At 38.4% G+C, this 24,823-nt stretch overlaps 1 protein-coding gene across 6 annotated transcripts; it reads right to left on the bottom strand.

Annotated features, from left to right (window-relative positions):
* Positions 1–97: 97 nt before the first annotated feature.
* Positions 98–23,483, bottom strand: SUV39H2 (SUV39H2 histone lysine methyltransferase). 6 transcript variants are annotated; one of them, XM_027073493.2, is made up of 6 exons: positions 23,244–23,472; positions 20,426–20,571; positions 8,098–8,229; positions 5,064–5,210; positions 3,626–3,755; positions 98–2,628 (listed from the first exon to the last, which is right to left on the bottom strand). In XM_027073493.2, the coding sequence occupies exons 1-6, from the start codon at positions 23,272–23,274 to the stop codon at positions 2,522–2,524; spliced, it is 693 nt and encodes a 230-aa protein (XP_026929294.1). In that variant the 5' UTR covers positions 23,275–23,472; the 3' UTR covers positions 98–2,521. The 6 variants fall into 6 exon arrangements, with proteins under 6 accessions (XP_026929294.1, XP_026929288.1, XP_026929291.1 ...); XM_027073487.2 differs by having other exon boundaries at positions 7,564–8,229; positions 23,244–23,471; XM_027073490.2 differs by lacking the exon at positions 23,244–23,472 and adding an exon at positions 22,845–23,237 and having other exon boundaries at positions 7,564–8,229.
* Positions 23,484–24,823: the final 1,340 nt, after the last annotated feature.

Raw genomic sequence — 24,823 nt, 5'->3', positions numbered from 1 at the left:
GTTCCAGGCAGTGTTTACTTATTTAGCATAATGTGTTTAAGTAACCTGGTGACTCATAATGCTCAAAATATTTTAGAAGTATCCATCCACATTATGCTATGTAAAATTCTTTAATATTCAAATGGACCAACCATGACAATGATAAACTTTCTTAAAAGGCAAATAACATTTAAAGTGATGGTATAACAACCTTTGGTGAATCTCAAAAGCAAGTAGTCAGGAATACATTGGTTATCTTTTTGCCCCTTTTGTAGCTTACTGGTAAGGAAAATAAAATATTCAATAACAAAGCTAAACCACCATAAATAGAAAATCAAATGCCAAACTAAATTTATTTTGCTAAAGAAAATTGAACTGTAAAAAAAAAAAAAAGTGCAGTCTAGATTTTGCACATATGGGGGGAAAAAACCCTGAGATTACAACTGTATCACGATCCTCAAGTAGATCTTGAAAACAATGGTATTAATACAACTTGCAGAGTAGATTAACTTACGGTTTAAACTTCATGTAAACATGGCCGTTGAACATAGGCTTCATATTGAGAGAACAAATTCTGACAGCTTGAGAAACCAAAGCAGCTAAATGTTGACTTAAAATGGTTAAAAGCTCCTAACAGCCTCATGTAGAGAGTTTCTATTTTACTGATTAAGTTCAGCTTTGTAATCAAACAAGGGTAACACAGGTAACTAAAATCTCAAAGACCCATTAAATGTCTATTACTAAGGACAGTACAAAACAAGTTTTGTGAAAATAGCCATTCTTCCCTTTGCTGTCCTGTTTTACATTTTTTTACCACAAAAAGACAAGATCAAAAAACTGGACAGTAAAACATTAACTTTTTAAGAAGAATATTAGTTACATTTTTTAAACCTGTGAGAATCAGAATTCAAAGTAAGCTTGGCCATTGGGAGCACCTGTAAATCTGTGATGCTTTCTCACCACTGACACCATGTGACTATTTCCTCATAAAGAAAACATAAGAAACGGCACTAAGAAATGTATTTTTCCGTGACACCTTCTGCAGATTTTGGTTAATATGCTGTGAGACTCCAAACATGTAAAGAATTTACCCCATATTATGAAAGAGCAAATCATGTGGTAGCAGTATAATGCATAATAAAGTGTAGCTTCTCCCAAAAAAGAGGTTAAGGATTCAGAAGGTATTTGAAGTGCTGGATTCTTGCCATCAGTGCAATTTTACTCAAACTTATTTTAGGTCAGTAAAGCAATGGGGCAATCAGCTTAGGTAAAATTTAATTAGGAATACTGAAAGCTAGATTTACTTGCTGCATTTACCTTCATGTTGGACACCATGATTACAAATCCCAAAATCACAGAGATGAAAACATAGTTGTTCCCAACTGAGGTTTTACTATGCAGAAAAACAGAAACAAAAACCAAACAACTGTATTCCATTTCAGTGTTCATGGTTCAAGTAAAAATGTTCTCATAATTCAGATACACACTTTGGCCAAGCCAAGTTTAGCTTTATCACATTTAAAAAATTCATGTATAAAAAATAAGTATCAGTTCAAAATATAGATTATTTCAAGAAGAGCTTGCGGGGAATATAAAAATAATTAAATTTGGTGGAAATGTTAAAACCGCCTGAAATTCACAAGATGTAATATTCGTGTATTGTATGAAACACTGTTAGGTGCAGATGCACTCAGGAGTATCTTGTTTTACTGTTTCTGTTTAGACCAGGTATGCAACATGGACCTCTTAATTTGTGTTATTAAGAGGGGCCCTGAAAGTGCTCCATTTCCCCACTTCCAAGAAACCCTCCCGGTCCCAGTGCCCCACCCTTTCAAAGCAGCATAATGGCCATCCGTTCCAGAATTTTAGAGCTTTTTGGAAATTATTCTTTTACAAGGTTAAAAATCTTTTAAGAATTACTCATTCAGACATACATGCCTCATAACAGTCTGGATTGCTTCAAAATATGAAATCAAGCTGTATTTAAACCTGTTTACATTGAATTTTAGACCTTAAATTTCTGTATCATTAAGATCCCAGTATTTTAATGAAAGTAGAAAATAGAGCATAATTCCGTATCACCTATTTTTCTTAAATACAAGTACAGTGAGTAACGGGAATGACAACATAACAAAAATAGCACTTGTATGTATTTGCCCAAATTAACTCTTTCTCTAAATTCAAGGTATATGGCAGGTTGAATATTTGATCTTAGTGATGGTTACGTTATCAGTTTAACGCTTAAACACTGAAGGAGGCATTTCTCTATTCACACAGACTTCTTATGTATGTATATGCTGATCTGTCAGTTTTCCTTTCATGTTTGGTGTCTAATCACTAAATACGTGTATTTTAAGTTAGTCTCTGTGACCCTGTGTTCTCTTCAGAAGCATCAGTAATGCATTTGGCCAATAGTTTGAAACATGAATTGTAAATTAACATAGTATATAATCCTGATAATATGAAAAGAGTCCCAAATACTTTTTTTAAAGGATAGCATTAGAAAAAAACAAACTACAATCATCAGCTGTTTCCTGAAAATTCAGTTGAGGTAACCTCTGCAAGTCACAGCTCCACACTTGCACACAGTTCTGACCCTCTTTTTGGCTGGGCTGTGGTCAACAGAATCTGAAGATACATCTCCAGAACCTGAGTACACAGAAAAAGAAATACACAAGAAAAAGTTAAGACCGTTCAGAATGAAGTTCAAATCTCTTATTAGTTTTAAATCAATGTGAATGTTCAGAGACAAATTATGAATTATCTTGAAAGGATGGTGTGGAGCTAGTAAGAGATAAAAGCATATGCTATTAGCCATAGTTCCAAGAACAGCTTTGCGAAATGATGAAACTTAGTGGGAAAATCAGATACACATTCCATTTCATACATTATTTAAGGGCCATAAAGTCAGGCCAAATAGTAACAAACTATAATTAGCACTTAGAAAAACAAAGGAAAGAAAAAAACATATGATCCCAACAAAGCAAATAAAATTGATGTGTTTTTTTAAAAAAACCAAATCCAAGTAGGAATGGAATAATAAGTTCAGATGTGATTTAAATATTTTCAATCCTCTGAATATACATCTCTTTAAATTTTTTAATGTTTATTTATTTTTTAGAGAGAGACAGAGTGTGAGCCGGGGAAGGGCAGAGAGAGAGGAAGACACAGAATCTGAAGCAGGCTCCAGGCTCTGAGCAGTCAGCACAGAGCCCGAAGCGGGGCTTGAACCCACAAACTGTGAGATCATGACCTAAGCAAGCTGGGCACTTAAAAGAGCCACCCAGGCGCCCTGAATATACATCTCTTGGTAAATTTTCAGGAATGTATGCCTTACAATTTTAAAATACAAGTAGTATTGAGAAAAGATGTAGAACAAACTTTGATAAAGGAAATTATGAAAAAAAGCAGGTGACAGCATGATGCTGAGAAAAGAGCATTACTCAGCTCAAGGTCAGGCAGATTTTAGTTTTACCTCTGGCAGAGTAGCTTTGTGACCTTGAGTAAAAAGACCAACTCTTATAGCCTCATTTTTTTTCTTCTTTAATATTGTTTGGTTCAGATGATCTAAGGTCTCTTCCTACTCTGATTACAGTCTTCATATGCAAATAACTGAAATCAATCGAACCTTACTTGAAAACCATACCTTTCATTTGATAATCAAAAGTGAGCTCTTCTCCAGCATTTATGGTTCTTGTGGAAAACAATGCTATTCGGGGAAGACGGGTGTCGAGATTATCAATGAAAACATTAAACACCTGAAGATTTGGGTCGCACTAAAAAGGAACATTAGAACCCATTTAAGTAAAAATATAATGGACAGGCTCTTCTACATGCCATATGAAATATTTAATTCCCCAAACTATTATTTTTTAAGTTTCATTGGAAATTAAGTTGTTTACTGTTTAGAGGTCTCTGAGGCATTCAAATTTAAAAATACGATTTTCATTTACAGAAAATCTCAGACATACATTAACACTAGAAAAAATAATAAATCCACATACATTTACCTTGCAGTTCAACAATTAACATTTTCACCAATCCCATTTCATCTATCTCAACTTTTTAATTTTTCTGGAGAATTATAATGCAAGTTTTATATAACATTATCATTTCACCTGTACATAGTTCAGTAAGGCATAAAGAAAGAGAAAAACTGTATTTAAAAAATCAAATTAGCATTATACAACTCAAATTTCATACTGCATGGAGGTTTCATTGCCGTAACTTCTGATTGGTTTTAATATTTTCAGATTTCTACATTAAGTTCTGGACTATGCAAGAAGAAAGAGCTAAGAAACCAAAATCATTGTTTTAAGTGCCCTTGAATAGAATACATCTATTTTGAGAGTATTTCAAATTTATCACTAAGAAAAAAATTAAAGTAAAAGTCTAAATCAGAAAACTAACAAGGAGTCAGAAGGTCTCTGACATTTCACTACTCAACATAAACTAGTTTCTTGGAATAAAACCCATCAAAAGCTTAGCATAGTCTACACTTCCTTATATGGTCAGGTATATAATACTCTCTGGAGACACATTTTCCTTGTAATCTATAAGATGGAGGAAACATCAATCTCACAAGCCTAATACTATTGTATTTAGAGTACAATTTAGAATTGTATTTTAGAATTTTAATTTACAATTGTAATTTAGGAAAATGGCCCTCAATACTTCAATACTCTATGAATTTTTAAATTCTGTAAATATGTTAACATATTTACATTTTAAGAAAATATAGCTATGTTTAGCTGCATATCCTAAAATTCAGCTGTTACCTTCTATAAGAAACCTCTACAGTTGTATGTAATTCTTAACCTTGCTACCTCTTAATTCCTCTTCTACAAGAAGATAATACCTAAAGAGTTCTGGAAAGATTAAATGAACATATGTAAAAACTCTTGCAAAATGCATGGTATTTGGTAGGCACCTCAATGGATTTTCCTAATATGGTAATAATACAATAATCTAACCAAAGAGGTCTCTGTATTACAATACTTTGGAAATATTAAAAGGCTAAGTCATTTAAAGATAATTATTCCTCAACTATGGAAAATCATTAAAAACAGTGTAATCACACTTACACTGTGATTCACAAAATGAGAGACATTTCCATATCGGGCTGCATCCACTGTGAATTCATCAGATTCATAATCCAGATCAAAGAGATATGTGATTCCTTTGTTGTCATATAACTGCCCCCGTCTTTCAGCTTCTTCACTGGTGATTACCTAAAAAGAAAAAACTATAGTATATTATATAGCTATTGTTGAACTAAAGAAACACTCATCCATAAAACTATTATTATTGTTTTAGTGCCTCCAGAGGTTTAAAAAGTAACAAGTCAATGTGTCATCAAAACATTCACACAAACTACTCTACACACAGAAGCAAAGACATGGGAAGCTAAGGGGAGATAGGAGTGCAGCACAATCATGGCTGCTTAGGAATCAGGACAGCCCACAATCAACAAGGGGAGACAGTACTACGTTTATTCTCATTTATTCACATGTTCAAAAAGCTACCCAAATATAGCTTTCTATAGGACCTACCTGGAATGTAAAGGAAGAAATTTACAGTAAAAATGCTCTAAAAACTTATTTTTCCTGTAACTCATCTATGCAGTTAGTTACAAGGTGGAAATTTGTTACAAATACAGGAAAGAAGGTACATTAAATTTGCAGTCAATTGTATGCAAAGTTTAGTTTTGCAGACCAGGTTGTTTTCATGAAATTCTGTGGATCAAAACCATCCTCTGCAGTTCTAAGAACACAGCTTTACCAGATGCTCAGCTTAAGAAACCAAAAATGTCTAAAGCAATTCATGGTGTCAACCAGATATAAATAACTACTGCATTCAGTAAGTCAAAACAGAGAAGAGTTTGATCATACAAGATCTAGTATCCTGAACAGTGATTTATAATAATCTGCTATTGTCTAAAAATTTAAGGATCAAAACAGGGCTCCAATTTAATCTCAGAATTCTAGATGAATACAGATAATTGTATGTGGCCTAATTCCATAGAACTTTTGCATTTTTCAAAATGTTTATTCATTTTTTGAGAGAGAGACAGAGCACAAGCAGGGGAAAGGGAGAGACAGAGAGAGGGAGACAAAGAATCTGAAGCAGGATCCAGGCTATCAGCACAGAGCCCAACAAGGGGCTTGAACCCACGAACCGCGAGATTACGACCTGAGCCCAAGTGAGATAGATGCTTAACTGACCGAGTCACCCAGGCGCCCCTCCACATAACTTCTAAAATGTTAGATTTGACAGCCCAAGATATGCGGTCACACTTGTATTTTTCTAGTCACAGATTAATATACCACTCAGTTTGAGGAAGTATAGTACAGCAGCAAAGTGCACTCATTTTGGAGCCTTGGTTTTGAATCCTGGCCCCTCTTCACTACAATGGGACCTTGCTGAATTTTTCCGTGCCTGTTTCCTCAATGATAAAGAATGGACCTAACACTGCTACCTCAGAGTTACTCAAGGATTAATGAGTTAGCACATAAGGTGCTTAGAATAGTATGTGGTACATGGTAAATACTATTTTTTGTATATATACGTTATATGTATAAAAATAAATTTGCTCGGGGGCGAATGTGTCGCTCATTCAGTTGAGCATCCTGATTTCAGCTCGGGTCATGATCTCAGGGTTGTGGGATCGAGCCCCACATCGGACTCTGCTCTGAGCGTGGAGCCTGTTTGGTTTCTCTCTCTCTCTCTCCCTCGCTTGCACTCTCTAAAAAATAAAAGTTAAAAAATAAATAAATACATAAATTTGCACAGTCAATGGTAATTTAGAGACAGTCTCTAGCTAAGCTACAAAGAATTTGGATTTTTTCAGGGATGCAATAAATGGTTTTATGTATTGCATTTTCTAACACTTGCTCAGAAAGCATGCCTACTCTATAGTACTTCTCATGTTGATACAGTAATTGAGTTCTGCCAACTACAGTTAACCATATTTAATCAAATGGATGAATTACAATCTAAAGGTTCCAAAGTCAGCATGCGTTTAGATCTGATTTTCTTCTTAGAACTTTTATGTCATTCTTCACTCACATGAGGAAGGGAAGCAAAAATAATATACAAACAGGGCAGGGGACAAAAACATGAGACTCTTAAATATGGAGAACAGAGGGTTACTGGAGGGGTGTCGAGAGGGTGGATGGACTAAAGGGGTAAGGGGCATTAAGGAATCTACTCCTGAAATCACTGTTGCACTATATGCTAACTAACCTGAATGTAAGGTAAAAAAACACATTAAACAAAAATTAACAAAAAAGAACGTTTACGTCATAATAGCTGCCATATTTTACAAATGCCAGTTTCAATGACTATAAATCGGTGTTTGTTGAAAACAGGACTATTTCATTTATAATTATATGTATTTTTTTGTTCATATACAAGTTTATATTTCTAACTATGCCCGTGAAACCTTTTTCCCAAGCCAGAAATTTCTACATACTTGCAAACGATAATATAAATATGTACCAATATCTGTTACTGCTGTACAATGTTAACTTTTCAAAAAGCATAAACCTCCCACACACATTATTTGTTATATGTTGAACATACCTCCCCAACATATTCCATGACAAAACTCATTCTTTTAATCTTCACAAGGGTTTTTACACCCCAGCCACAGCCATTGCTAGTTCGAAAGATGCAAAGTGAATACTGGGTGCCTTTTTGTACAATCCTATTGGGACAATCGGGTCCACACTGACACCTCGAGTTGCATTCATAAATGGGGGTACCAGGTGGGATTTTAATTTGTTGGTTTTTATTATAAGCCAAAAGAACTCCAGCTTCAGCAGGACAACATTTCTCAAAGAAGCAATCTGTACACGAACAACCAAAGGTAGCTTCATTGACTAAGCTGATTCCAGGAGCTGGTTTGTATTCATTAATGTAGTAGAAGTCTGAAGGTGGGCCCTCTAAGTCAACAGTATTTTCAACAAATATCATTCCTTTATGATTCTTTCTTCTGTTGAGTTCGTCTTGCCATCTCTGCAGAGCTAGCCTCTGTTTAGCCTTCTTTACAATGTACTCGGCAATGGCAGGTTTCAAAGCTTTGTTATTGTCTTTTATTGCTTTGCCTTTCTTTACCTGAGATAAATAATTATGCTTGTCATTAGAAAACTGCTGGAGGAGTAATGGGCACTTGAGATTTTGCAAAGGTTCCCAAGTATTTGTAGAATCTGGCCATCCTTTCCATTTTACAAGATAATATTCCATATCCTTAAAATATAAAAGAAAATTGAAATTAGATGACAGTCCCCATTAAAATAATTCACTATCTTAAAGAGTTAAGGCAGCTGTTATCATTCTAAATAAAGTTCAGAATATATTAAGAGCCAGAGGTTTCTAGATGAACTACAAAACATAAAAAAATATAAAACCATTTTTTCTTTGTATTACATAAAATATATACAGAATTTAGTTGTAGCACAGTATGTTTGAGCATAGGTAAAAGAATTGCACCTGAAGACAAAAGTACTGAAACTCATGATATTTTACCAAACAGTGATTGTTAAACAAAAAAAAAGTATTTTATCTTAATCATAGAAACAGGGAGTCTTCAAACTAACAATTTATGACCTAGGTTAGCGCTTTACTTGGCCAGCACTGATGTAAGCATCCCCTGAGGTAGGTAATTTTAGTATTTTACACTGACAGAAGGCAAAGAAGGCAAACACTATTTCTCAGTATCATGGGCACACATCCCTTCGATGTTCTAGGGACATAACGTCCAATACAGTTATTCCTAGCTGCATGTAGCTATCAAGCACTTGACATGTGGTGGGCCCAAACTGAGATGTGCTTTAAGTGTGTAGTACATACTGAGTTACAAATATCAAACACATACACAAAAAAGTAAAATATTTCTTCACGTGACACATATTGATTACATACTGAAATATTTTGGTTTTACTAAATATATTATTTTTTAAAGATTTATTTATTTGCTCATTTATTTATAGTAATCTATGCCCAATGTGGGGCTCAAACTCACAATCTTGATATCCAGAGTCCCATGCTCTACTGCCTGAGCCAGCCAGGTGTGCAATCTCACTTGTTTCATTTTACTTGTTTAATATGGTTACTAAAAAATTTAAAATGACATATATGTAGCTTACATTGTTTTTATTAGACATCACGATTCCAGAGAATTCTCACCTTATTTAGACTCACCCATGAATGGATTAGGAAGCAGGCACTGAAGCCACCAAAGATCAAATATTTTGATTTACCCCTCAGACTGCTGTTGTGGCCACCATGGTACCTAGAATTTTGCCTTCTTACCCCAGTGACTTGACTCTGTTTTCTTTCCTTAAAATTGGGGAATGCCATGTTAAGTTTCTCTTAAAAAAGGTAGTCAAGTGTGCATAATAAAAAAAAACTTCGAGGGGCACCTGGGTGTCTCAGTGGGTTAAACATCCGACTCTTGATTTCGGCTCAGGTCATGATCCCAGGGTTGTGAGACTGAGCCCTGTGTCTGGCTACAAGCTGAAAGCAGAGCCTGCTGAAGATTCTCTCTCCCTCTGCCCTTCCCCCACCTGTGCTCTCTCACACACTCTCTCAAAAATAAAACAAAAAATTCTGAAGTCCTTCAATTTTTTCTTTGTCCTCTGGAATATGTCCACACTCTAAAATATGAAAGTGATTAAATTGTATTCTCCAGTTTTTAGTTATTTTAAATCATCGATATGGATTAAATTTGTTTTTCCTTGAAATTTTTAACAAAGTTTTTACTATAAAAGGGTGCATACGACACTTGTTTTACTATCCATAATTTATTAATGCCAAATAACCTGGATGGCCTAGGAAATGTTGCAGAGGCACAAACTGGGGTGAGGACCACTGAGGCAGCTTTGCAGGAGCAAGTCGCTTAGCCAGTGAGTAAGCAAATTTTCTCCCCACTGAGTCGTTTCAATGTTTTATTACATTCTACTCGGTAAGCAATACTGCTGGTGAATTAAAAGAACTTTCCTTCTTATGAAAATGGTCAAAATATGCTTTACCTGTTTAAAAAATGTGGTTAAAGTGTGAGGATATGCACAAAAACTGTACTTTCATGGAAATACATATTGTGATTTCAGGGAAAAAAGAAAAGCTTAGACATATATTTAAGTGTTAGTCGAACTGGCAAAGTGTAACACAGATTTCTCCCTCCTGCCAGGTCACTTTTACAATTTAGGATTTACGTTGGCAGATATCCACTCGACAATGATGGGATCCACGTGGCAGTAGCTAACGTATATCTATTTTCCTTATTAATTAGGAAAGCTTTTAATTTTTCTGACTCCAGAATAAAGCGATGCAACTCTGGTCCTCTTTTTTTTCTACTACACTTTTTCCTACAATAACCCTGGAGGTTGTCAGCAAATGATGAAAGAAACAGAAACACTGGCTTCAAATCAGATGATTAAGCTCAATTATCATTCAGCAAAACTAGTAACACCATGCCACTGAAGTGGGCTCCAAATTAACATATTGTATTGTTTAATAATGAGCCAGATGCATTGTTAGTGATTAAGTTTTGCATGTTAATCACATTGATACTTACTTAATTTATAGATGGTAAAGATGTTTATAAAACAAAAGTGCCTTTAGCAAAATAGTAGAGAAATATTAGTGATATTTTATTTCTACTTCATACTTATTTTAGTAAGTATATTTTACTTTGCAATCCAAAAAAGATATTTGTTTTGAAGAACTGATAAATTTTACACAGAAAAATTAGTATGTATGGCTTAACAAATTTAATTCAATATGCTAAAGTTCCAAATAAAGCCCAAAAGTTCATTAAGCCTCATATATTGTATCAGTATCTTATTCTGACACGCAATCAACTCTTGATTACCCATAGAAATGGAGTACAGTTGTAAAAATGATACATAAGTCACTCCTGTATAATTTAGAATGCATCATATGAATTTTTTCTTAAAGACATTTTCCCCCACTATGTTTGGCTTAGGTTAAATTCATTCAAGTATTTTAGTATTTAAAATAAGTAAGTGCAAGTTCAGCCACCAGGGGGTATGATGAGACGTAAGGTAGTGCTAGCCTTTAGGAGTAAAAGCTCACTGGGAAAAGAAGGCAGTAATATGTCAAGTAAGTAGCAATGCAAGGCAGTACAATTTTAAATGCCAAAACAAGACAGTAATTACCACTAGAATATAGAAAGGGAAATCAATATAGTCAGAAAAGAGCACAGAGCAAACAGAACTAAACTGTGAAAGACTGATAGGATTTGTTGGGTAGGGAACAGGGCAGGCAGGATGAAAACCACCAGCAAAAACTAGGAGTTAAGATCTGTATGAAGTATTCAGAAAGCAGTGAAGAGATGGATTTGGCTAGCTTTAAAGTTCAGAATATTGAAGTGAAAGATTAAACTGTAATGGCAAGGTGAGAACAAATCTTAGCCTTGAATATTTGATGGAGGCATTTGAACTTTTTTTGTAGGCCAATAGTTTTTACAATTCTTAGAAAATATGGTGTTTCTGTGGGGAGTTTCATTACATACAAATACATTTGGTTTCCATCGTGTTTATTAGGAACAATTTATCAGTCTTCTCATTGCCAAGCCAAAGACTCTACAAGCCCTCATGTTACTTGACTTAGGCTTTGATACCACATTTCTCTCTTCACTATTGTTCCTTTTCTGCCTTCTCTGCTGAGACTATTGTCCCCGCCCATCACTTAGTGCAGATACTTGAGGCTCTGTCCTTGGCCCCTTTTCACACCAAGTAAGCATTTGTCCCTTTTGAAAATCTGAAGAAAGCGATGGACCTTCCCCTAACAAAGTCACATATGCAATATTTTGGATAATTGAGGATATGTGGATTCCAGATTTAAGGTTAAGAATCCTTGCTCTAAATGCTCTCTGGGCAACCTCATCACTCCAACAGTTTTAATTACATGCTAATAACTCCCAAAATTTTTCCTGCACCTCCATATATCCAAGAGCCTACTGGATGCCCAACAGCTTCTTAAATCCATCTATTTCCATGGAACCCACCACTGTTCTTTCAAAATGGGTTTTTTTCTTTTCCTCATCAAGGGTAATCTTATCATCTACCCAGTCACATGAGTTGCAAACTAGGAGCTCAATCTAGATTGTTCTCAATCCATCATCAAGTTTCTTCAGATACTTGTTCCTGTCCATCTCTTTACCATAGCTCTAGTTACTTAAGGTCTTCAATTCTTGCTGGGATTATTACATTAATCTCCTAACTGGTTTCTCTGCCTCCAGACTGACAACATCCCAATTTATCATTACTGAAGTTTTCTTACAAAAATAAGAAATCCACAGTACCAGTCATTCTGTTACTTTCTTCCTTAAAAATTTTAATTGCTCCTCCACTGCCTAAAGAATGAAGTTCACACTTCCTATTATAGCAAAGAAGATCATTCTTGACTGAGTCCCTGATATCTCTCTGACAGTCTTCCATTATAACCCCATTTACATACCACCCTCTAGCCATACTAACTGCAGCTAGTACTTGAACATGCCAGTCCTCTTCACCCCTTTCTGGTTTGTTCACAAAGTTCTGATTACAATGACCTCTTCCATTTCCATAATGAGCGTATTTTGGTTTCATTTTTTATGTGTAGAAAAATCTACTCATCTTTAGAAGTCAGCTCAAATGTCCCCCTGTCCCTGCCCATGAAGTCTTTCCTTCCTCTCTTGCCCAAGAAGAACTGATCACTGCCAATCTCCTTGTGTTTCCATTTCTAATCTTAACCAGAAACCATGAGGGATGATATCTTCTTCGTAGCCACAGAACCAAGCACAATTGCTTGCTGTATCTTAAGCTCTATTAAATGTTTCTGAATGCATAACAAAAAGTAGGACTATCAACATGTATGCAATTAAAAAAAATCACAACAGTAACTATATATGAATCTTTAAAAGAAATAAAAGCTGCTAAATTTAATCTGGGTTGTTTTTCAAATGTATATATTGGAGGACAAAAAACAAAAGCTATCCTCCCATTAGCTACTTTCTTCTGCAAGTTTTGAAATCATCATATTCAATGTTAGTGGTAGAATAGCCTGAGTCTAATTATGAAAACACTGGTGTTCCATGGAAACTCAGTGGCTTTTCATGCCAGTAACTGACCAAGTAGCAATTCTCAGACCTGGGTTAGTGGTCGAAGACGGACACAGCTGAGCAACACAACCCTGGAAAAGTCCTTTCCTGGAGCTTTGTTTTCCTGATCTCCAAAATATGGGTTTTAGTCAAATGATTTCTATGTTATTCCCGCTCTTAACACACCACTCTAAGTGAATCAGTCCTTTAGGAATATTAATTTAATGCTCAATGTGGAAAATTCTGTCAGTATGTGCCATGCAGTGTAGTGATGGTTCGTTAGACATAGAACTACCTGGATATTTTATGAAGTCAAAGCTTTGGTAATATTTCCTTCTTAATCTATGCTTGCTGAGAGAGAAGTCTTACCAACGTGCATGGGGGTGGTGAATTCTTCACTGATGAGCTAAGGATGTTAACAAAGGGTATGCAGTTTTGTCATAATTTTTTCTGTATGAAAGGATAATGTGGCAAGAACATGCGGCAGCAAATGGCATTATTACTATTTGCTGAATTGGACCCTGACATGCACTCGTAACAGTAACAGATCTGTTGTGTTGTTCCTCCAGTGAGCGTTCATTCCGGTTCCCCAAACTGCCTACTTCAGAACTCCTCCACCTTGTTCAAGGTCACTATCCCACTACCTCCCCCATTATTTTCAGTAGCAACACACCTCCCTGTTCGTGATGCAGAGAGAAAACAGAAACTCTCTCATTTGCACCCTCCCTGGACACATCATTAGAGAAAAGGCAGATGCAGATGTGAGGAGATGCACTTCCTCCATCAGTTACCCTACCTCTGCCTCTGCAGTCTCTCCCTCTCCACTTGTTCCCACCAGCATTTAAACCTCCTGCAGTTTTTATTTTTTTAAACTTCCCTTTGCATTTGAAAAAGCAAAATGAAACCAAACCTCCTTTGAGATACAAATGCTAGAATATGTAAGGAATCTCAAAAAAAGATGTGATAAATTACTAGTTGAGGGACGGGAGACTAAGGCGACAAGAGTGGAAGATTTCTTTTCAGTATAAGAACATCCAACTTTTATAACATTCAGTTTTGAAAATCACATGCATATATTACCTATTGAGATTTAATAAAAAACAAAATTATAAACACCCTTAAAACCTACATAGCACTTTATCCCTTTCTTCAAAGCCAGAATTCTTTAAAGAGTTGTCCATACTGCTTGACTCTACTTTCTCATCTCCAATTTATTCTTTAATTCATTCTATTTAGGCTTCTATCTACGCACAGACACTGCTCTGAAGGCATCAATGACCCTTCCATTGCTCGGTCCAGTGGGTACTTCTCGGTTCTTCTTTGACCCACTGGCCTCTTCTCTATTTTGCTGACATTATCTCTCCCTTAGGCTTCAAGATTCATTCTTCCGGTTTTCCTCCTACCTTTCTTGCCAGTTTGTATCAGTTTCTTTGATAGCTCTTCCCATGAGACCCTCCCCCCCCCCCCAGCCCCAACTACTCCTCCATCCTTGTTCTCTTCACACATTTTCTTTGTGTGAATTACTGTAATACCCTCGAACCACTTTCAAACCATTCATGGCACAACAGCCGGAATGCTATCTTCAACACACCCACTGCATCAAGTCACTCCCCTGCTCAAAACTACTCAATGTTTCCCTAAGGCCCTAGAGTCCAAATTCTGTTCTTGGGCTGCAGGGATCTGTGCTTTCTGGGTCCTATCCATCCTTCTAGCCTTCTTTTGATCCCTCTTGCTGACTACATTCCACTCACACTTTCTGTTCCTTAAAGAAGTCAGGCTCTCTTCTCCTTCAAGACTCCCCTATTTATCTTTTCATCCTTTAGCACTGAGTTCAAACACCATTCCTCAGGGACAGCTGCCTAGTTTGTCTATAAGTTAGACCCTTCCGTTACATTAGGACTCACCTCAACTATAAGCATGCTGTACAATTTTATTTAAGGGTTTTCTACCCTCACCAAAAGATAAACTCCATGTGCCAGGGATCATACCTCTGTGACACTCATTGCTGAGATCCCTAGTGTCAAGCATACAACATGAGAGATGGCAAGAAATATCTGTTAATTAGTGGGTAACCATACCCATTCCCAGAGCCTCAAATGCCATCTTTTTGCCAATTACTTCAAGATCTATGTTTCCAGTTCTCACTCCTGACTTGGGGCCACATTTCCAAACATCTATTGATCATCTTACACTTAAATGTTCTCAACCTAATCTAGTTTTCCTATCCTAATCCTCCTATATTCCTGGGTCTTGGTGAGGAGTATTATCTACACCAGCGCAAGTCAGAAACCCATGTTTTCATATATGTGAAATATGTGTGATCCCACACTGCTGGATCCCTACCCAATCCTCTGACCATTCAACCACACTTGTACATTTTGTAACCACGAGAATAAAAAAAATTACTTATTTCTCTTCACCTCCATTATTACTACTTTAAGCACCACTATTTCTTGCCTAGACTACTGTAACAGCTTTTCAGAATGTTTAAGTGTGTGTGTCATTCCCCTCCTACATTCCTCACGGCAGAAAGTTCTCTGAATTACGTACCTGATTGTATCCCTCTTTTTAAAACCTTTCATATGACTCCCCATTGCTGTAGAATGCTGAAAGTTCTTCACTCATCTCATTCTTTCCCAATCCCACATTCTAGCACTCCATTCTCTGTACGAAAACTGTGAGTTACCGTACCTGTCTTTTCAGGCCTCAGCGGGATATCCCTTCTGGGAAGCCTTCTGTGGCCTAGCCCAGGTGCACCTCCCCCTGCACTTATTATGCTATATTGCCATGGTTTACTTGTCAATCTTTCCAGTAGGCTGTGAGTTCAAGATGAGAGACAGTTTCTGATTAATCTTTTATTTTTCCCAGTGCCTAATATAGTATCCACACACAGAAGAAACTCAAATATTTACTGAGACTACAGCAAGATGATATAGGAGCTATTAATCAACAGACTGCTGCTATAATCTGAGCATGAAGCTAAAAGGGTCTAGTCTATTGGTGACTGTGAAGAGTGTAGAAATCACTAATGCAGAAGCCAGTTAAATTCATTAGCCACTAACTTAATACCCACTTTGTACTAGAGACTACAGTAAGACATAGTCCTGGCCCTAAACAGTTGACAATTTAGCACAGAAGGTATGAAACCAAGCTATAAAATATGTCAAGTTCTAGACTAATAACAAGAACAGTGCTTTCTAAGTCCTGAATATAAAGCAATTAATTTTAGGGATATGGGGGAAGGCTCAGTAATAGGTGGTAACCTTTCAGCTGAACCTTGTAGGCCAAAGAGAATTTTGTCAAGGAGGGAAACAATAGTATTCTAAAGAGGGAACAAGACAAGAACAGCAAAAGGGCACAAGGGTACATAATGTGTTCAACGAATTGGAATATAAGCTATGTTCCCAATGTTTAGAAGAGTGCCCAGCTCATAGTAGGTGCTCAGTAAACCTTAGCTAAATCAAAGAGTTTAGGAGTATTGCAGTGTGGATAGAAAGCATGATATGTGACAAGCGATGAGGCTGGAAAGGTAGTTGGTGGCCAGATAATAAAGGACCTTAGTTCAAAGGGTCTCGTCTTAGATTGGTAGACAAGTCATTAAAAGGTCTAAAGCAAGGCCCTACCTAAAGCAACCAGAACTGTGTTTTAGAAAAACTGTTAATGGCTTTGAGGAATATGGCAGTGAAATAGTGTCTCTGATGAGCTAAATGGAGGGGTACACACAATAAAAGGACAGTGTCATAAGATCTTTCACTCGCCCTGAACAGGAGTGGGGAGACAGAGAAAAAAAAAGTAGAGGTATGATGAAATAATACTGTCCTATAGATTAAACAATTTGTGCTAGAAAGGAGAAGAAATGAGGGATGTAAGTGGCATAGTGAGGACCTAAGTGTGCAAGTAAGGTTGCTTATTCCTAAACAAAAAACCAAAAGGATTGATGAGAAGGACAAAGGAGAAACCAAAGCGCAAAAACTATCCAAAATCTAACCACAACACTCAGAATCCTGTATAAGAATAATGGTAGTTCCTTCAATCTCAATACAGACCCCTAGGAAACGAGCTTTGTGAAAGTACAGTTGAACAGGAAAAGAATGAACAAGAAAAGACAAATAGAGACAATATAATCTGATGACCTACGAGCGGGTAGGGAGGAGTGAGGAATTAAAAATGTATAAAATTACAAGGTTAGGTAACTGGAAGTATTCTGGTTTTGTTAATCTAGATAGGGAATCCTAGCTCAGGGTACAGATTTGAGGGAGGAAAATTGGTACAGTTTAAATATGCTGAATTTGGGTACCTGTATAGTGTCTACTTTGAAATGAAGTCCATAAAGAGGTCAATGCCTCACAAAGATTTGGGAGTCATGAATCAAACAGATAGAAGTAGAAAGCACTGGGAAAGAGGGCATCTACAGAGCCACTTCAAGGTGAGAAGAGGGCCAAGGACACAGCTATGGAGATTATCTACATTTCCGAGAAAGGACAGAGAAGAGACAACAAGGAGATTCCGGAAGAGTAGTAAGAAAAATAGGTGGAGACAGAGGTGAACAACAATGACAGAAAACATTTCTTCAATATGAACATCATAGGTCAGTCTCTGTTGTAAGGATATACTTACATCCACTCATTTAACCCTATGGCGGTCCCCGCCATTATGAGTTGGGTACCATAACTATCCTCATTTTACAGGTGAAGAAATGGAAAGACAGGGAGGCTAAGTAATTTGCTAAAAGTCACTCAACTAATAAATGGTAGAGCCAGAGTGTGAACCTAGGCAGTCTCTCCATGGACAAGAAAATTTCAAAGAAGGAAAGGAAGGTCAACAGTGTTAGATGTTGCTATGAAGGAGAGTAAGATTGGAGGTGCTCATATTGGCAATTAGTTAATGAGAAGTGAAGAGACAATTCCCAGGAGAAAATATTTACAAACTGTGTATCTCGTGAGGGACTATCTAGCATATATAAAGAACTATTACGACTCAATAATAAAAAAAAAAAAGCCAACCCAATTTTTAAAAATGGGCAAAGGCTCTGAATAGACAGTTCTCCAAAGATATACAAATGACTAAAAAGCAGATGAAAAGATGTTCAGCATCATTAGCCATCAGAGAAATGCAAATCAAAATCATAAGGAGGTACTACTCCATTCCCACTAGGATAGCAATAATCAAAAGTGTCAGATAATAAAACGTGCAGGTGACGGGTAGAGAAATTCAAATACTTGTAACACTGCTAGTTCGATGTAAAATGGTGCTGTCCCTCTGGAAAAGGTTGGCAGTTCCTCAAATGGTTAATCACAGAGAAACTATATGACTCAACAATTCAACTCCTAGGTATGTATCAAGAGAAGTGAAAACACATCTACGCAAAAACCTGTACATGCATGTTCATAACAGCATTATTTATAATAACCCCCAAACAAAAACAACCAACATGTCTAAGTGATCAATAGGTAAATTAAAAGTGATAGTCCTATAGTGGAATATTTGGCAATAAAAAGGAATGATGTATTGATACATACTACAACATAGACGAACCTTGAAAACACCACGCTAAGTTAAAGAAACCAATTACAAAGAAACACATACAGACTGTAATGTTCTATTTACATGAATTGCCCAAACAGGGAATCTATAATAGAGACAGAAAGTAGATGAGTGGTTGCCTAGGGCTAGGGCTAGTGGGGTAAGGAGACTGGGAAGGATTAGGGAGTGATGAGTGAACAGAGTGGAGTTCCTTTTCAGGGTAATGAGAATGTGTAACCATCACCACAGTCAACTTCAGAAGAACTCTGAGAGCGTGCTAAAAGCTATGAATTGTATACTTCAAATTAATGAATTGTATGCTTTGTGAATTACATCTCAACAAAGCTGTTTTTAAAAGTTAATGGAAAATGAGGTAGAAGCAAAGACAGGAAATGCGTGAGAAAGGAAAGGAGGTCAAAGAGAGGTTGGGGAAGACCTGAATAGGTTTTACTGATTGAGAGAGGTCAGTGGAAAAAGAGCTTAATAAGGGGGAAGGGGGGCAGAAACACACACACACACACACACACACAAACAAAAACATCATAGATTAAGCAAAGTCCTTTAAAGGGGATGGAAAGGACTAAAAAAGGAAAAACAGTAACAGCAAAGTTACAGAGAACTTGTGTGAAGCTAAGTTGAGAATTCATACTTGCGGGATCCTATTTTTCACTGAAGTGAAAGATTAACTGAGGTAGAAGAGGTCTGTGGCTGAATATGAAGGTGAAGGATAGAGTAAGAAGTCCAGAAAAGTAATAAAAGTTGGAAAAACTGCTGACAAGAAAAGGAAAAGAAAGCAACAGACAAAAGGCTTTAGTAGAACGGACTGGAGTGAGACTAGAAACAGACATTACTGGCACCAATATGTGTGACTATAGGATACTCTTGGGTAGATTGGTCAGACCACCATTTAAACACTGAGATGGAAGATGACTGGGCTGTTTTTGGGTTGAAGGTTGCCAAGAGTATAGGTGAAATGCTTGATCATAAAATCCCACTGAGCGGGAAAGGCAGTTACATGAAAAGATGGCGGATGTCGCAAAGGAAGAGCTAGATTTAATGACTGAATCGGTATGGAAGATGGAGGAGGAGGAGTCCTAATTCATTTGTCTGGAAGAACTGACAAACGACCAAAAAAGAGTTCCACACAGGGAGCAGGCTACTCTGGAGAAAAATGAATTACTCAAAAATATATCGTAAGGTTTAGATTGAAGAAGGTTCTTAAGAAAACAACCCTGTCATTTGAGAGAAACAGGAATCAAGTGAGGCCCAGAGGAGCGAAATGACTTTGATGAAGCCACAAGGTACCAATCGAAGATTAGAAATGACTTTGAACTCCAGGCCATTCTATTAGACCACAGAGCCTCACTAATATCTGGAGTTTGACACAATACAGGACATACACGATGGTGATGCTTCATGAGGAGATTCAGCAGCACTAAAATTGGGTTTGAATTTCTCTGTTTATTTCAGGTGATAGTGGGGAAATATGATTCAGGAACAAAATGAATGACAGGAAAAGCCAATATGAGATAAAACATTTGCTCTGGTAATCCACACGGAGATAATCAAGAGTTGGATGTAGAATGATATAAGCACCTTAAAATATTCTAATGCAAGAACATTTAATGCTTCAAAATCCTCTCAATGTTATTTGGCAATATAGATGATAGGACATATAAATTTATTATGGCTTAGAATCTTTAACATTAAGAAGAGCTTTTGCTTACTTTTAAGGTCTTTTTATGTTACAGAAATATGAAATACTGAATTGAAGTCTGATTAGGTCTCTTTTAAGGGGCTAGATATTTGCCTTACCTTTACTACCTTGTAGTCACACAAGTATTCCACCTCATAATTGTTTAGATTCCTTTTGGTGATTCCAATCGATTTACATGTGAGTTTTTCTTTTCTACATAATTCCTGAAGAGTATCAAGTGAAACTAGGCAAGGCACACACCAAGCTACAATAAGAAAATAGAATTCTTTACTAATGAAATAGCTACTCAATTAAAACCAAAAAAAAAAAAAAAAAAAAAGGAAAAACTTAAGACCTCCATATCCCCACCCTTCAACTGGCAATTTTACAGGACTAAAAATTCATATGACAAGAAACCATTTATGTGTCTTCCAGAAAAGTTAAGCATTAAAGAACTGTTTTTGATAAATTGGTCTTCTTGGATTTTCTCATGGATCTCTATTCTACTATACTTAACTAATGTCAATTCATTTCTACTAAGCCCCCTGACCGAACAGTTTCAAGTCTGTAAGCTTTCCTAAAATTACATATAGATACAAAGGACAACAGAGATAATGTTTTTGACTTTTCCATTATATTCTACATAGAATTGCTGGTTTAACAAAATGTAGATTCCTAAGACAAACTTATTGTTAGTAAAAATATCTTAAATAGATTTTAAAGCAGCCTTATAAGTTGTTAAAAAGAACTAGTCCCCTTTACCTTAGCTGGACAATAAGAACTGAAATCTAATTGAAATATAGTTCCATAGTCACATACTCATACATCACATGTCCTACTTTCCCCATTCTGGAAAGCTGCATGAAATTTTAACTCCATTTATTACTTTGCCTCTGCTGTAATGTATTATTATCAAGGTAAATAAGCCCTAGAGTTATAATAAATAATGGGGAATATATTTTCATAATACTCATTTCCTGTGTTGTTTTTAAAGCCAAGGTTTACAAAACAGTGTATTCAATTTACATAATCCATATACCAAGCTTAAAGAAAATCAGACACACTCATAATTAACCTTACAGAAGCCAGTAACTAAATGTGCTGCAGAAGATTTTACTCCGAAATTTCTGTAAACAGTGTGCTACCATAAGGCATGTAAAATACGTTAACACAAGTGGATGTTTAGAAATCTATAATAAACTTGGTTTTACGACTAGTGTTACGGTAAGCACTAGAAACAATCAAGGGTGCTCTGCCCCTGCCACACGAGAGTCCCATCTTTCTGGATTTCAGACTCACTGGAAAAATGTGAGGGTTGGAGTAAATCGGAATTAACCAAACAAAATCTATCAATAAACTCAAGCTTTCTTTGGTAGCTCTCCAAGGTAGTTGTGATAACCTTTTGTTTTGAGGTAATTTCCAAGGAAGAGAGAACACAGCTGCTCTCACCACAGCCTTCCCTCACCCTCCCCAACTCACACAGGGGCTTCATTGTCAGAAACCTTGAAGCAGGATTTCCACCACCCCGCTTCCTACAAAAGGTTCGTAATTCGAGACCGAGAAAATGAAAGGTATTTCTCCCCCCCCCCCCCACCCCAAGACTGGCGGAGAGATTGCTTGCTGCGGAGTGGCGGTTTGAGGGTACAAGAGTGGTTTAACACAAATGACCACTTACAAGTCTTCCATTTAAAAAACTTCGGGGTGTTTTGTGTAAAGTTAACCTCACTATGCTGATCACGTGCAAAGGAGGTTCCTGTTGGATATCGACCCAAGGTGTGTATGTCTGTTGTTCCTACCATTTTTATCTAGTTTAAGTAACTTGAGGATTCAAGACAACTCTCGACGGAAATGCTATTTTTGAGAAACAAACAAACAACACCCTGGAACATAAAAAACCGCAAATCCCTGGTAACAATTCTATTATCTACAATAATGTAGAAAATAATTCATTTGCAAGATTTAACATTTCATTACCACTACAAAACCCTCACACTAGGTTCACACTAATCCCTAGTGGAAGAAAAGTTGGGGGATAAAGACATGATAATCTAGGTGGAGAGGAGTGCTGGAAAACACCTCTACATTCTAGAATGTCTTGAAAATTCCCGTCTTTCAGACACGCGCGCGCGCACACTCACACGCACACACAGACACACGCGCGCGCGCGCGGCTCAGCACCTAGTTCTCTGGCGTCCACGTAAATAACACGCAAGTTCCCGGTGGGTAAAACAATCACCGTAAACCAGAGGCTACGTCTTCAAATACCCACTTACTGGGATATTATTCTCCGACAGGAAATTTACCCTACCAGTGCGTCCAAACTGGGGTGCACCCTCCCTCATTTCCTTAGCGTTTATACTCCAGCCCCAATTTCTTTCTTTCCTCCACTATCGAGGTCACGTTTACACCACCGGGTACTTCCCGCTTCCAGTTAAAAGGCCAGCCGGAACACACAACGTCCCGCCCAAACCACCACAAAGGAGTAAACCACACGCGTGCCCACAGGCCCTCGAGCCCCCCTCCTCCCCCAGGGATTACCAGGAGCCGCGGCGGCCGCCCGAATACCTCCACACGGCGACCAGGCGGGGAGGGGCCTCGGGCCCAACGGGCAGCGGGGGTCGGGCCACGGAGTCCGCGGGACGTCCGCGGAGCGAGAGACAGCCGACCTCGGAGCAGGGCGTGCGGGCCGGGCCCCGCGGAAGCGGGGCGCAGAAGACTGCGGGGAGCGAGCGGGCCGTGCCGCGAGAAGGGTCAGGGGCCGGGGGATAGGTGAAGCCCGCGGCGCGCCTTTGGGGGCCAAGGTGTCAGCAGGGCGGGAGGCGGCGTCTCGCCGCGTCGCGCTCTGGCGGGTCCGCGGGTCCCGGCCCCGCTTCCCGGGCCTCGGGAGTTTGCCTGGAGAACGGGGGATAGTGAGGGACGCCGCTCTCCAGCCCTCACCTCCTCGCGCCTCGGCCCCGGCCGCCGCCATCTTAGGGAGCTTTCATTCAAACTGGCGCGGTCTGACGGGATAGCTCAGCTGGCCCGACGCCCCGCCCCCGCCCGGCCGGCGCGGGAGTCGGGGGCCCGGGCTGGGGGCTGGTGCCCGCGAGGCGTCCTGACGTCACCGAAGATCGACCCCGGCCACGGCGAGCGCGCATGCGCCCCACGTCGCATCCCGACGCACAGGAGGTTGCGGGAGTCGCTGGGGGAGGTGGGCGGGGCGCGTACGCGGTTCGGGTTCGGGTTCGGGTTCGGGCGCTCCTCCTGGTTTAGCTGCCAGCCTCCTTCGACGGCGCGGGTTAACTCCTAATTGAGTGCGCAACGTCAGGCCTTCCCACGGTTTTTCGTGCTTTCACATGACCACTGCTTGTATGTTGTGCAAAATCCAAAACGTAGAGCGGAGCTGTATGGTGCAGAGTAGGTTTACCTTCGGTGCCTTTTCTTCGGCCACCTGAGTCCCATTAACCATTGTTTTCTTCCACGCTACACCCCTAGATAAAGGTTTTCTTTTTGACTGCATGTTGGGATCGCTTGGAGACGTTTTGGTTTTTGGTACCACTCGCTGAGATTGGTTTATTTGGTATGGGGGTGTGACCCGAGCATTGGAATTTTTTAGAGCTCCCCAGGTGATTCTCGTGTGCAGGAGTTTGAAACCACCAGTCTCATCTGTGCTTCGCACACTTGATTGGCATAGGAATCCTCTGGGGAGCTTGTTAAAATGCAGATTCAAATTAGGTCGGTCTGGGCTGGGACATGAGGTTCTGTCCTTCCTAATAAGCTCCCAGGTAGTCTGCGCACAGCTTGGTTGAAAGGCTGCAGGACTCGAGGTTCTCTGAATTGGATGACTAAGAGCTCTTAACCGGTCCCCCGTCCCCCCCTTCCATCTTTCATTCTTCACACCGCATCCATGGTGATTACTCTAAACAATCTAACGCAGCGGGCAAGATACCTGAGTGGCTCAGTCCGGTAAACATTGGACTTGGCTCAGGTCATGATTTCATGGTTTGTGGGTTAGAGCTCGTATAGGGCCCTACGCTGGCAGTGTGGAGCCTGCTTTGGATTCTCTCCCTCTCTCTCTGTCCCTCTCCCACATGTGCTTTCTCTCTCTCAAAAATGAAATAAACAATCTAATGCAGAAATCTTAGAAGAGTCAATTGGGAAAACAGGAAGAAAGTCGTTTGACATCGACCAAGGATTTTTAAAAGAAATTTGTCTTAAATTATAAAAATATTTCAAAGCATCATGTATAACTTTGAACTACTGTAAACATAGAACATTAAAGAAATTAATGTATTTGATTCCGTTCTGAAACACTGTCTAGTCATCTAATCAGGTGTTTATGAAGCCTTTAGTATCATGGGGAAAGCAAAAAAGCAACAACAGAAACCTATAAAAGTTTCAACTAGGTAAAAATATATAGGAAGATAAATATAAAATCTCTGGGGAGTGATTTCCTTTTTGATTTATCATTTTTCACATATTTAACCATTTTCTATAATGAGCATCTTATTACCTTGATAAGGAATAAAAGGTCCTAT

The sequence above is a fragment of the Acinonyx jubatus genome, chromosome B4 (assembly GCF_027475565.1).
Source record: "Acinonyx jubatus isolate Ajub_Pintada_27869175 chromosome B4, VMU_Ajub_asm_v1.0, whole genome shotgun sequence".
Lineage (NCBI taxonomy): Eukaryota > Metazoa > Chordata > Mammalia > Carnivora > Felidae > Acinonyx > Acinonyx jubatus.
Note: the sequence above shows the minus strand (reverse complement) of the source record. Positions and strands in the feature narration are given on the sequence as shown.